At 39.1% G+C, this 14771-nt stretch overlaps 1 protein-coding gene across 1 annotated transcript; it reads right to left on the reverse strand.

Annotated features, from left to right (window-relative positions):
• Positions 1–883: 883 nt before the first annotated feature.
• On the reverse strand, positions 884–12047 carry abcb6a (ATP binding cassette subfamily B member 6 (LAN blood group) a). The gene is made up of 20 exons (XM_042513275.2): positions 11746–12047; positions 10339–10862; positions 8866–9006; positions 8551–8740; positions 7701–7793; positions 7044–7236; positions 6839–6960; positions 6640–6749; positions 6472–6537; positions 5753–5878; positions 5444–5520; positions 4833–4896; positions 4650–4735; positions 4060–4117; positions 3853–3957; positions 3338–3512; positions 2727–2839; positions 2477–2571; positions 2315–2383; positions 884–2231 (listed from the first exon to the last, which is right to left on the reverse strand). The coding sequence occupies exons 2-20, from the start codon at positions 10852–10854 to the stop codon at positions 2081–2083; spliced, it is 2550 nt and encodes an 849-aa protein (XP_042369209.2). The 5' UTR covers positions 10855–10862; positions 11746–12047; the 3' UTR covers positions 884–2080.
• Positions 12048–14771: the final 2724 nt, after the last annotated feature.

Consider the following 14771-nt stretch of genomic DNA (forward strand, 5'->3'; position numbering starts at 1 on the left):
CCATGTCTGTATGAATCAAGGTTATCCCCAAATTGATTAGTTTTTGACATCAAGCAATTGTTGCTCTGCCTCCCTGGGTGACTTGGTGAAAGTGCATAACCTTCCATCCACCATAAATTAGTTGTTGGCTTTAAAAAACAACACAGGGTACAAGTTACAAGGTGGATTTGTTATTTTTTACAAAAATGCTTTAATCTCTGTGCAGACACCTCACTTCACCGAGGTCACTGATGATCTGTAGATGGGAACCAGAGATGTTTAATCACCCGTTGTAGAGCCTTCCTGTTCTGGGCCGTGCATGAACCATTTGTGATGTTTCCAGTCAGTATGCTTTCTATTGCTCCTCTGTAGAAGTCAACCAGGATCTTGCTCTGGAATTTAGCCGTCCTAAGTTTCCATAGGAAGTAGAGCCTTTTCTGTGCTTTTTTAAACTGGTTGGTAATATGTGATGACCAAGATAGGTTCTCAGTGATGGTAATTCCAGGGAACCTATAACTGGTTACCTGCTCCACCTCAGCTCCGCTGATGGAGACAGGGGTGTGTGTCTTTGCCTCCTTCTTTCTAAAATCAAAAATCAGCTCCTTGGTTTTGCTGACGTTGAGCAGTAGGTTGTTCTCTGTGCACCACTCTGCAAGATTGTTGATTTCCTCCCATTATGAACTCACTCAACACTGGTATTCTAGGACCGCGCAGCCATTTGGTCATGTGGGCAGGAAGTAACACAATAAATATGAAATTTATTTGGACTACATTGCAGCTCAAGATTTGGCCCAAAATAAATAATAATTATAAAATGAATTGACATACCAAACAGTCCCTCACATGATTTTTTACTAAAACTGAACTGGAACTGGTGATAGTGTTAGACTGGAAAACATGAAAATTAAAAAAAAAACCCATCACTTTTATTTTATGCAAGTACAAGACAAAACAAAATATTTACAAAATTTAATAATCATGAACAATACCTTTTGTGAGGTAGATATAAAACGTCACAATTTCAAATTCTTATTCAAAAATTGAGTATATAGCCAATTATATATTACATTACATGAGACTAATGGTGGGTATTATAATTGCAATGGGTATTTCATTTGATGGTATATCTTTTCTATCTGTAAGGTTCATAGTTTGACTTTATGATGCAGTAAAAGCAGATCTAACTGATCACTTGACTCCATTACATCTATCTTACAACTACAGGCAGACATGGATTGTACCGCTTTATATGTAAATTGAAAAAAAAACAAAAAAAACTTTTTGTGTATTCATTAAGCTTTTACAACAATTTAGAGGAAACAGTCATTAAACAAGCAGCACACCCCGCTTAACCTTCATAATATAAAATATGCAGAGGTTTACACATTTAGAAAGAACACTTTAAATAACAGCAGAGCTCATGAACAGACTACAAAAAATATAAAAACTAAAATAAAGCCTAATAAAATCCCTGACAGCTTTTATACCGAGCTATTGTCATTCATATGATACTATGTAGTGGACAACAGAGCGAGTAGCCCCTAAATTTCACAAGATGCAGTGTTGACTCTAGAGTGTTTTTTAAATTCCCATATTTCTTACAACTTGCCTTTAAATAATTGTTTTTCGATTATTCAGAAAATGCTTGTTTTGTTTTCAGCAGACAGCACTAAAAGTCAATGTTTAATATAAAAAAATAAAGACAATGTTAAAAAGGTGGCAAGAGTGCTTACAAAACTAATATTCTCAAAACAAGTTCAGGCGCTAAAATACTCAGGGCGTCATCCGAATGAAGGCATGTGACAACTGCACTATGTTCCATTCTCAAATTTCATTATAAAGGGTTTAAAATGAATTAATATTCATGTCTGCTTTTATGACTTAGTAATAATTTGATCATTTTGACCCGTTCCTACATAAAATCATTGGCCATAATTACAAGTTATTCAATGGGGCATAAAACATATGTATTTTGGTACGTCACCTCCTCCGTTTAAGGCACCTTCCCTTTGCTCCCTGACCTGCCATTGCACATTCAGTTTGACAATACTGAAAAACATGTAGAGTTTCCATTAAAACAAAACAACAACAAAAAATACTTTCAGTGTTCTGAAGACGTTGATGGTGGCTGCAGTTTCTCTGACTTGCGGTCTTTGGCTTCCGTGTCTGACGAGGAGTCGGACTCCTGGGCCTGCTGCTGCTTCATCCACATGTCTGCGTACAGGCCTCCCTTGTCCAGCAGCTCCTCATGTCTTGGGAGAGAAAGTGGGTCACTTGGAGTTCAGTGAAAAAGGGGATCGTCAGTGTGATGTTCACAACAATTGACTGCACTTACCGTCCTCGCTCAGCAATCCGGCCATCGCTGATGACCAGAATCTGGTCTGCTCCGATGATAGTGGACAACCTTTTATATTAAAAAAAAAAGAAATTCAGACAACCCATAAAGTAAAAATATTAAGGTATTTCAGGAAAAAAAATCAGTACATGCATCTCTTACCTGTGAGCCACAACAACTGTTGTGCGGTTGGCGCAGACTTTAGCTAATGAAGCCTGGATGTTGCGTTCTGTCTGTGTGTCCAGTGCAGATGTAGCCTTCAGAGAGACATTGTTTTCTTAGAAATAACAGCAGTAACAATGTGGCAGTGTTTTACAAGGCTACAATCTTGAGATTAAGAGTTGATCAACCAGTGATATGTTGGTTTCTGTCTTGTCTACTCAGATATTATCACTCTTTTTTGTAATCTCACCTCATCAAGCAGGATGATCTGTGGTGCTTTGAGGATAGTTCTGGCAATAGCCACCCTCTGCTTCTCCCCTCCACTCAGCTTCAGGCCTCTTTCACCCACCTGAGTGTCATAACCTGCCACAGACAAATATGGGTGGGTGGTTAAAAAAATGGTTAGAGGAGATATTAGAGTTGCTCTGTTGCACAAAGAAACTACTAGTGGATTCATGTTGCATTTTTTTTAACAGCCACTATTTACTTGATGCATCAGTTAAAATGCAGAGGAGGTTAAAGCTGTCGCTAGTAACTTTTAGGAAAAAGCTTTTTGTCATATTTGCTGAATCTGTCACTATATTCAGATGATGAGACAGATAATCTTTGAAAGGTTAGGTGTGGCTCCTCCTAGTGCTTCTAATGGCATTTGTAGATTTTTGGAGCTTTGGAGATTGGTTGTTTTCAGACAGTTGTGGCAGATTCTTGCAAATGCCATTAGAAGCACTATGAGGAGGAGGACGAACGTGATTTTGTCCACAGATTATCTGTCTCGTGTCAAGAAATACTTACATTTTCAGCAAATATGACGAAAGTTATTTTAATAAAAGTTACCAACTGTCACTTTAATCTAAAGGTTACCTTCAGGGAAGGTCATGATTTTATCATGTATATCAGCAGCTAAAGCAGCCTCTTCCACCTCCTGGTCAGTGGCAGAGATGCGGCCGTAGCGGATATTATCCCTGATGGTGTCGTTAAAGAGCACGGTATCCTGGGGAACCACTCCGATATGAGCTCGCAGAGACGTCTGCTTCACCTGAGGAGGGACAATAAAGACAGTAATTACTGGCTCAGTATGTGCCTGTGAACAGTCACAGTCGCATACATGCAGCTATATTACAGGCAGTGTAGTTTGTGCTTTCATTGCTCTCGGCAATCTCAAGAGCAACATAACGAGGGACTTATTTATGCTTATAGCAGTTTGATGACTTCATTTGCACATGAAAGGTGCAGTGCCTTTAATGCATATGTTCAGTTGCTGGTTAGCACTGGTGGCGCTAGATTAAACCATCCTTTGTTCTGTCACTGTGCTTTTATTACTGTATGCTCATTTGGAATAATGTTGCCATGTACTCCATCTGGAGCCAAACATTTACTTTTGATATATCCTGCCCATCGATGCTGATGCATCCTCCCTGAACGTCATAGAAACGGAAGAGGAGTCGAATGATGGTGCTCTTCCCGGAGCCTGATGGTCCCACCTGGGCAGATTAAGAGGAGATTACAGCTCAGTACAAACACAACACAGGCACTTTACCTGGATGAGTGAGTAAATCTCATTTTGAATTAAAGCTGTCTCTTACCAGAGCAACTGTCTGTCCCGGAAGGACAGTGAAGGAAACATCCCTGAGAATCTCCTTGCTGTAAAACAGAGAGGAAATCTTATTGTAAAATAAAACTCCTCCACGTGTTAGTTTAACCCTTTGAAACATGGAGCGACATCAGTTTTCTTGTGCTGCTTTCAGACGCCTTTTACAAGTGTTTAAACTTTTGAACCATGAAATCAAACGGGTTTGATTCCTTTAAAATAGCATGGGGAAAATGCTAATAAGAAACTTGGTAAGAAATGTTTCACAACTTGCAAGAAATTAGTTGAGTTAGAAAATTATTTTTATAAAGCTAGGAAAAAATGTGTGGGAAAATCTAGCTAGGGAAAAAAATAAATATACACTTATCAAAAATCATAAACATATTTAAAATCTTGTTACATAATTGTTATAACTTCTAAGAACATTTTCCATTTCATTTGATTTTTTTCTAATTTCTTGCAAATTTTTGGGTAATTTCTTCTTTAGTTGCTCAGTACCTTCTGCCCATGTTTTTGAGAGAAATCAGGCCAATTCACCAAGGTTTCAAAGGGTTAACCAGGCTATCAAATTAAATGTGAACCAACCCATTTGTGTAGCTGAAGTAGACATTCTCAAACTCCACTTTTCCCTGCCTGTAGAGCAGACTCCCTGCATTTACTTCATCTTTCACCTGCACGAAAGAACAAATACAGAACAGATTAAAAAGAGCATCTCATTTAACGCTTCAGGTGAGAACAATAACAAGGATTTGTCAGTTTTAAAATTACCTCTTCCTCCTCTTCAAAAAGTTTGAACATGCTTTCCATGTCAATGAAAGAATTCTGGATCATTCTGTAAAAATAGAAAAAAAGAAGAACTATAACCAGCATCATATTATACCTTACATACCCCATAGCTCATACATAGCCCGAGTTTGTAGCTGATCTTCAACCAGGCGTTGTTTTTTTAAGTATGTATTAGACCTAAAATATTGTCAGCAGGGCAGATCATAAAGCTTTGGATAGCCTTGCAGTAAAATGATCGAACTTCTCCTCCATATCTCCCACAGGCTGATTTTTATGTTTGAAAGGAAAAATGTCTGCTGCTGTAATTGGTCTTCACTTGTCACACGATTTGTTGCTTCTAAAAGTTGAGTTTTGTGCATCTCAGGGAAAAATAGGCCCTTGTGAACATTGAACATGTGAACATTGAACAACCTTGTGTGATGCCACAGTGTTGCTCTGGCTTTTAAGTGCGCCTTGCCTGCGTCTTCATCGAAAATCAATGAATCTGAGGGTGCAAAAATGCAGCATATGTATGGATCCTATAGCAGACCAATCTCCACTTTGCTATAGTTAACCACAATGTTAACCAACAAAAAGTTTCTGCCTCTTTTTACCTGTAGTAGGTCCCAAACCAGTTGAGGGGGGTGTACAACTGGATGATGTAGGTACCAAAGAGAACAAAATCTCCAACCTAGGATGAGAGGATTTTTTTTTCAAACTGAAGGGGACAACTCAAAGTATCACTGTTATTCTTCATAGTTTGATCAGTAAAACATACATTTTATAAAGAAATTAGCGTTCAGTTTAAAAGAGGTGGTTCTAATAGAGACTGCAGAATATAGAAAATATATATTTTGGACTTATACTGATGTCATGAAACGTCACTTTCAGGATCATAAAAAGTATGTTAGTGTGACTGGTACCTGAAACTTTCCTTCAGTCACAAAGTAGGCGCAGAGCAGGGAGCCGGCCAGCAGGCCTGATCCGATGATTACGTTCTGTGTTTGGTTGAGGAAAGCCAGGGACGCCTGGGTTTTCCACTCCGACACCTAAAAACAAGAGAGAAGGACCATTAGATGCATGCCTGTATGGGATTACTAAACATTCTAATAATGGAAAAACTTATAGGTGTCCACATACGTATTACTGGACATTAATCAAAGTCAGAGGTCTGTTACAATTGACAATAACAAAAGAACCTTTAATGAAGACACACAACTTTAAAGCAACACACCTTCAATTCAAGACAGTTAACAGTCAAAATACATTCAAGCTGAGTGAGAGAAATGTTGTTTGGCTGCAATCAGTTGCTTGAACTGAGACACAATTACTAGCAATTAATTAACGTCACATTGCTTGTGATTGGGTCAGCATGAAACCAATCTGTACACTATCTATAAATATCTATAGATCTATAGAATCTATAAATCTATACGATTTTTCAAGATGTCATTTCAAAGTGATGATGTTTACAATATTTGGTTTAAGTTTTTCAGTCAAAAAATTCTGTTGTTTTACCTGCAATAACAAAATTATTAGCATCATGTCATAATCTAACATGTTGCCAAGTAATGTCTTCTTGGCTCAGTGTAGACCAGCAGTAGCGTCAAACTGGACAACTGTGTGTGTACCTCTGACTCACCTGATATTTTAAGATGGCATCCTCAAAACGGCCGACTTCATAGTTCTCTGCGTTGTAGTATTTCACCTGTTGAATGGACAGAATACAAATAAAATTAGCGAAATAAAACATCGCATAACTTCTTAGTGAACCAAAACGTAGACGGACAAGAAAATGTTTTTTACGTACCGTCTCAAAGTTCAACAAGGAGTCCACAGCTTTGGACTTGGCATTGTTATCCTGCAGATTCATGTCTCGTCTGTACTTAGTTCTCCATTCAGTGATGATGATGGTCAGAGCTGAGGAAGATATTATCAGGCATTAAAAAATATTTCATGTAAAATCTGAGTGTTTATCTCAATTTTGAATAGCTTTTGTCACTACTCACTGAGGTACAGGGCCATGCAGACGAAGATAATGAGGCCAAACCAGGCATTGAAATAAGTGACAAAGTAGATGATGGAGATGACGATATCAGCGATGGTTGGGAAGATGCTGAACACTATGTAACTAGGGGGGAAAGAAAGGGGAGTTGAGTCAATTCTCTTCAAATTCAAAATAAGAGTACATTTTTAGTGAAAATCCTGTCTCACCTGAGCAGGCTGTTAATGGAGGAGGTACCGCGATCGATGCTTCTCAGCACATCGCCGGTTTTGCGGCCCAGGTGCCAGCGCAAAGAGAGTGAGTGCAAGTGGGCGAACAGACGCACTTGAACCACGCGGTTTGTGAACTGCTGCACTTTGATCCACAAGAAAGAGCGCAGGTTGCTGACAAAACCTGAGGCACCTGGGAAGAGGAGGAGATAATGGTGAAGGTGTCAGACAGGTTTTATCACTAGTAGGTCTGTCATCATAACATTGTTGATGTATTGTGCGATAAATAGACACAATCTCAGTCATTTTGCACAATGTCACAGTGACCTTTGAGCACCAAAATCTTTCAGCGAGCCAAAAAGTCTTTATGCACTAACAACTTTGTCCTCAACTCTGTAAATCCACCAGCAAACTGCTTGTTTAAAAGTTCATTGCTCTTAGAAACTCCTACTGTATCTTTTTTTTATATCAGTAGCATAAATTGGGTACAAAATGGTTTCAAAATGACAAAAGTATCGTTATCACTATTATTTTTGGGACAATACATTGTGCAACAAAAGTAATTATTGTGACAGGCCTGAACCGTCATCTGAAATGTGATCGGAGACAGAACGTCAATGTGTAGGATCACTTGTAGAGGATATGTGTTGGTCCTACCTGCCCCGCCGCCCTGCATGAACTTGAGCAGGACATAAATACACACTGTAGTAGCCAGAGTGTTCCAGCTGCTGTGGTCAGTCAGTTCATTCACTGAGAGAGGGACAAAGGTAAATGAGAAAAAGACAGACAGTCGGGTATTTGGCTTGAAGTTAAAGTTGATAAACACTACAATAAATGAGAAATTAAAATTCAAAAGGTGTTTTCAGACAACAAGGTATTTCATACTCCTCTCTTTGGGCCTCTGGAGCCACTGAACCATCAAGAGAAAGATGGCTCAATTTTCACACTTCACACAACGACTCAATGAGTGTGTCTGCAAGCCACGAAGTGTATATTATTTTTTGGCATGCTTAACCCTTTGAAACCTGAGCAAACTGGTGCGATTTTTTTCAAAAACATAGAAAAAAAGGCTATGAGCAACTTTGCAAGAAATGTTCCATAAATTGCAAGAAATGATTAGATTCAATTTTCAAAGGCTTGGTAGATGTCTACCTGTCTGTCTTTCAGTACTTTTTCTTTTTTTGCGTTTGTTTTGTTGTTGATGTTTAATTTTCTTTCTTTCTTTCTTTCTTTCTTTCTTTTAAAACACATTTTCAGTTAAGTTTCTTATACTTAAACTAGTTTTTGCAATTTTTAGGTGCTTTTTTTATTGCTCATTGCTTTCTTTCCTTGTTTTTGAAAAAAATTAAGGCAATTTTAATGTTGCTCTTGAGACTTTACACTATCACACTATTAGCTTGTGGCTAAATCTTGTTTCAGGAATGGACCATTTAACATGAGAAGCAGCTCTGAAATAAATGAGCTTTTCAGTGTACAGGGTTAGGTAAAAAAAATCTGTGTTGCTCACCGATATTTTTGTAGTAAATGGGTACAAAGACATTAATAGCTCTCTCTACTCCTAGCAGCGTCAAACAGAAAAGAACCAGCAGCTGGAGGAGGATGTTGCCCCGAGGCCACATGTAGGGAACAAGGATGCGGACTTTCTTCCTGAAACCCTGCCAGGTAGACTGATTCTCTTCTGTTCTGCCCAAAAGGCTCTGAGACACAGAAACACATTAATACTTAACACAGAGTTTCTCAGTGTGTAACAGCAGAATCGTGTCTGAGATGTGAAACTTTGTTGCCACGGGGAAACTTGCAAGTGCAATTTGTGCATCACTACCTGTCCACTGTTCTCGACATCCCGCTCATCTTCATTTATGAGGAGCATGTATGGTCTCCGTGGCAACCCAGGAGCTTTGAGACCAATGAAGAAGAGCAGCCCAGTGCCGAAGTAGCGCATCAGCCACAACCCAAACTGCACCTGAGGGGTTTATAGGCAATCAAAAACAGATTAGTACGGATATAGCATCCCAGTTTATCAGTGTGCGACAGCAGAGAGATGCCAATTTAAAGCTCATAATGCAGCTGTGTAAGATAAAATGAATAATCTGATCACTGAATTTGATGATGCATTAAGGGCAGACTGAAGAGAGGACATTTAAATAACACCTGGAACAAAATCTGCAAAATTTCAGATTTTTTGACCATGTAAGATTTATCTTTCTTTTGTCAGTGTCGTATGATTGATATTTTGATATGTTTTGCAATGATTATGGCTATAAATGCACGGAAATATATTGCATTATAATGCTAGTGTACGCACAATGAAAATCAATGAAGACATTGTTAGAAAAAAAAACTAATGAACAAACTACTGACCTCATTAGATGTGTTGTTTATATTAGGGGTGTAACAGTTCACAAAATTTAGTGCAGCAAAAAAATTGAAATGCCATAGAAAGTTCCTTGAGTTAAACAAAATATAAGTTATTTTAATTCATTTATTTATTGCAACTAACCCATCTTCTGAGGTGTCTTCTTAGTAACATAAAAAGAAACACAGTTCCTTTTAAAATATTAAATATAGAACTGTAGTCATACAAATACAAACAAAAGAACATACAATGACCAAGCCCCCGAGTAATTTAAATATATCTTTATACAGTTACTACTATAAATGATAAAATATTTATTATTGGCTTTAGACTGAAAATGAAGTATCAAATTAAGTATTGCATATTACAAAGCAACATTCTAAATTAAGGAGCAATACAATGAACAAAAGTGGCAAGTCATGCTTACAATAATACAACCAGGAAGTTACACTACTGCAGCTGACTTAGCATGGGAGGGGCAAGATTTTGCCTGTTGATTTGACTGGCTAACAGAGGAGCTGTTGGGATCTGAAAGTCAAACAAGGCAATGACTCAGCAAAAAACAGGCTGTAGTGGTGCGCTCACTACCACCAGTGTTGTGCATGTTTTCTAGGCCTTCTGAATGTTGTTATACCTGCAGAGACAGGCTGCACAGCTATGAGCCGAGTGGTAGGTGACTCAGAAGACACACCTATCTAAAATAAATAACTCACCTTTGAAACAAGATTAGAGGAATAAGCTTAATCCTGATTAGATATGAATGGATATAAACTGCATAAACACACTGCATTTGGGTATAGAGGGCAACATTGAAGCAATGACATATGCAGTGTGCCATGTGTTAATCAAATCTAGTCTGAAAAAAGTATAAAAATTGTCTTGAGTGTGGCACAGTAGGGCTTGTTTCTAAAATATTGGTGAAACAATATATCTAATTACCTGTTGCTGATTGTTCTCCAGCCCCCACCACCAGTGAGGACTGTACCAGGAGACGAAGGCCAAATTCTCAGCCGAAAAAGCCACTGCCCAGAACAACAGCAGCGCTGCACTGTGTCCCCTTGTCCGGTCCATCAGTAGGACCCTACGTCTCTCCACCCTGAGCAGGGCTATAGCCCAAACCCAGCCCAGTGCAGAGAAGCAGCCGTACAGCACCACATAGCCTGGGAACTCTCCTCCGCTGGCAGCCCGCCACACCATCCCACCTAGAAACTGGACCAGGAGGAGGAAGGAGACGACTTGCTGGAAGCCGTAGAGGCGGGAGCGTGGGATGAACTTGGGTTCCATTGCTGTGCCATACTTTTGGTAGAATATGCAGTGGATGGTGCCGAGGAAGAAGGCGATGGTGAGTAGGATGGAGGGAACGAGTGTGAAGTAGAAGCAGGGGGAGATGCCTTCATCTACCCAGGTGTGGGAGATGGAGGAGTTGGCTTCGCAGTAGCTCTGGATAAACACCATGGCTGCAGCTGGAGAGAAACAGAAATTAGATAAGGGGACATTTCAAATATTTTAAAGTGGGGTTGTATGGGATACTTGTCCACAAGTGTATGCTAAAATGAGTATTTTCACAGCTTTATCTTAATGTCAGACAGCGATTTCCAAAGAAAAATTAAGCTGTTATATCACTCTTTTTAATATCACTCCACTGAGAAAAACATTATTTTAGCTCGCTGAACACAGGAGCTGCTGGTCTGCTTTCTTCAGTTGGTTTGTTTGTTATTGTGTGATTTTGGCGTTTAAAAGGGTTAGTTTGGACTCACCAAAGTCACACAATAACACAAACTAACAATATTCTTTATATAATGTATGCTTAAACTAATTTTGATTTTTTTTCAAGGTGGGACTTTTTTAGGGTGTACCATCCACTGCAGCACATTGTCTACCTTACTTGTCAGACTTCAGCCTGCTTCTCCAGTCAGAGGTTGCACCAACTGACATTTACTGTATCCCAAACAACCCCATTAAAAAAAAATAAAAATAAATCAACTATTACTTTAAAATGCAAGACTGAAACACAAACTTGGCTGGCTACTAAGCTTTGCTTTATTAGGCTGTGGATCTCAGTGAGATCTGAAGTTGCTGACTCATGGTTCACTGCTGCACCTGTTTTAGCTGCTGCTGCTTATAAATTACCACCACCTATTTGTAACACATTGTCATAATGTACCTAATAATGTCAAAAGAGCAGTCTACAGAAACAATATCACACAAATTTATAAACTGTTAGCACACACCACACCATTCACATTGAGATGCTAAGGGCACAACAAGCAGAAATTAGAGATCAGCATGTATTTAAGAGGCTACACACATAACGTAACAGTTGTAGTGTAGTAGTTGTAACATTACCTTATTTGCCTTATTTGGTCGCTGTCCACTTCACAGTCACCTCAGCACTGCAGCTGACAGTAACAGAGGTTACTCCAGGGAAGCTAGCAAGTCCCCTAAAAACTAACGTTAGCCGCTAGTTAGCTTAGTCGGCTTAACACAACTCTAACTCAAACTACACTTTATAACGTGACGGACAGGTGTGAGACATCGCCGGTGTATGTCTAACATCTAAACGTGTGTATGCTCATGTTGTCACGGCTGCTGTCCTTGTTGCGCGCATGTTAAACAACACCCATCCATGACTCGGCAATCGACGCTTTACGCAACAGAGTCTGACTCAGGGTTTGACTGCACGGCCTGACGCTCAGCGCCCCCTGCAGGATGGAGACAAACATAAAACAACATGAAAAGAAATGACAGACAGAAGTATTAAGATATTGTACTCAGGTATAAGTACCTTTACCACTGTCTCAATACTCCACTATAGGTAAAAGGTCTGCCGTCACAATTTTACTCAAGTAAAAGTACAAAAGTATTGTAGATCAGGTCTGACAGATCATAATTTTATTGCAGCCTACATCAATCTGCTCCTTGTTTTTACATCTTTTCTTAAAAAAAAACAAACTATAAAATCAGTCTACTTCTATGACTTTTTTTTACATGGTTTTTGGACAAACTATACTTTGATTTGTTTCAACCTACACTGTCAGTTGTGTTCATGCTATACTATGATGTTTTGCAGTTTTTTGTACATATTATGACATTTTCTGCAGATTTTGACATGCTATAGTATGTTTTTCAACATACTATTCTATCACTATTTCTTTGCAGTTTTTTCAACATACTATATTCTGACTTTTTTGCAGTTTTTTCGACAAAATATACTATTTCTGAAGCATATTTAACATACTATGCTATGACTATTTTTTGCAGTATTTTCAACATGACTCTTTTTCACTTTTTTCAACATACTATAACTATTTAAAAAAATAAAAAGAAATGTTATACAGATTTTTCGACATAATATAGCCTACTGTGACTTTTTACTAACACTGCGGTGACAGCTGCCGTCACTGGCCCATTATCAAAAATGATCTGGTCCTGAATCAGCCCAGAGTCCACATACTGACAGAAATGATTCTCGGGCCACTTGCAATGTTACAAAATGATCAGTAGATGGCAGTGAACACTAAGGTATGATCAGAGGAAACCACTGAGTTCAGTATGAAACAGTGAGTAAAACCTCCATGACAATACACACAGGTGGTGAGAAAAAAACAACTCGTGAAGATGGAGCATAATAACTTATTACTATATCATGATATTAATTGCTATCAATGTGTCATTTTACAGCTATGTTTAGACCACTGTTTGTGGGTGTGTGCCTGTGTTTGTTTACCACTGAAGATAATCATGTTCAAGTTAAAGGAGCATAAAAAGAAAGTTAGGAGATGGTTAAAGTTAAAAATTTCATGGTTTAGTAGAAAGACAGGAAGTGACTCAAAAAGCCATCTGGTGCTTCTGTCCTTTCTATGAGGGGGGAATAAAAGACTACTCAGAAAATGTGTGTGTACCTGCATATGAAAGAAGAAAAAATGGGAAGCGTATCCTAATGGAGTTAAACAGAAAGAGCTTGTGGAGTCTCATGCACACACAGGCCGGGATGGAAAAAAGGGGGAAAATCTTATCATTTAGAGCCTTCACAATGGGCATAAAGAGCTGCTAATCTGCTTCATCTCCCCGGCTCTTTTGTGTGAGTGGAAATGGACCTTCTGTCCATCGGCTGCTTGTCACCCGGCTCTTTTGTCTCCCAGTGGATGTGATGGCCTGCCCATCACAACCCTCATCTCTCTCCCCTTTTGTGGGCGTCTCTACCTCAGCGTACGGACTCAGCCGGAGCCCTATAAGTCCTTTAGGTGTGTCTTTTATTGTATTCAATCCCACCTTTTCTCTCATTCTCATTTATGCCTCTTTGTCTGCTTGAGGCTGCCTGACACATATGGATGGTAGCAGGCGGGGATAAGACGGATGTGTATGCCAATCTAATCCCTTGATTTAGTGAGAAAAGAATACTGGTGGTGTTAGGAATGCTGCGTCCAATCTCATTAGTACTGAGGGCGATCAATAAAGCTTTCGCTGCTGCTGAATGTAGTATTCACTGATGGATTGGGCTTTGTGAATACAGTTTTTACCTCTGGCAGATGACCTTTGCTACCTTTAATATGAGAAAAGGTACCAGACAGACGGTATATAGACGATACAGGGTTGCCTCCAAGGGTGGCTGGGGAGGCCATAGCCACTCCTATACAAGGGCTCATCTAAATAACTCTCCAAATTTTGGCTAAATTTTGGCAAGGGAACATCTATCATAGCCAAAAAGGTTCCTTGAACTTACATCTCAAGATATCTGAATAAAAACTGGATTCTATGGGGAATCACTATGGATGTATTACTGCTCCCCAAAGAGTCACAGGCCCCCTTTACCAACAAAATATTACTCAAATTAATCGACTAGGAAGAGACTCAAAATGACCACAAATAGATGCAATGGAAAAGACAACGAAATGACCAAAAACAAGACACAAATATACCAAAATCAGATTGATCTTCAAAAATAAATGACAACAAAGGAATACAAAGGAACTACAAAGAGACACAAAATCTCACTAAATCTTTTTAGCTTGTTCTGCCCCCACCAGATGACCAAATAATCAGTGAATGCATCTTTAAACTGTCAGATGTGTTCACTAGTGAGTGTTGAGAAAATCATCCTTCCTCACCCTGTTAGACCAAAGCATTTGCACAGCACCTAATGGCCGATACTTGCTTGTTTTCGTCTCTCTGTTTTTCTCCATTCTGTCTGCTCCATCTGAAAATCACAATAAAACCCCATCCCAACATCCTCAATGACTCTTTTTAGGGCGAGCCTTGTGGGTGTGTGTCTATCACCGTGCCTCTGAGTGTGCATGCTTTTTCGCTGTCATGCTTCTCGCTAGTGTGTCGTTAGGTATGGCTTTTTATTAGCCTCTAGTGTGGTGCAGATG

The sequence above is a fragment of the Plectropomus leopardus genome, chromosome 24, assembly GCF_026936395.1.
Source record: "Plectropomus leopardus strain MGB_pleo_1.0 chromosome 24, ASM2693639v1, whole genome shotgun sequence".
In the NCBI taxonomy this organism is placed as follows: Eukaryota; Metazoa; Chordata; class Actinopteri; order Perciformes; family Serranidae; genus Plectropomus; species Plectropomus leopardus.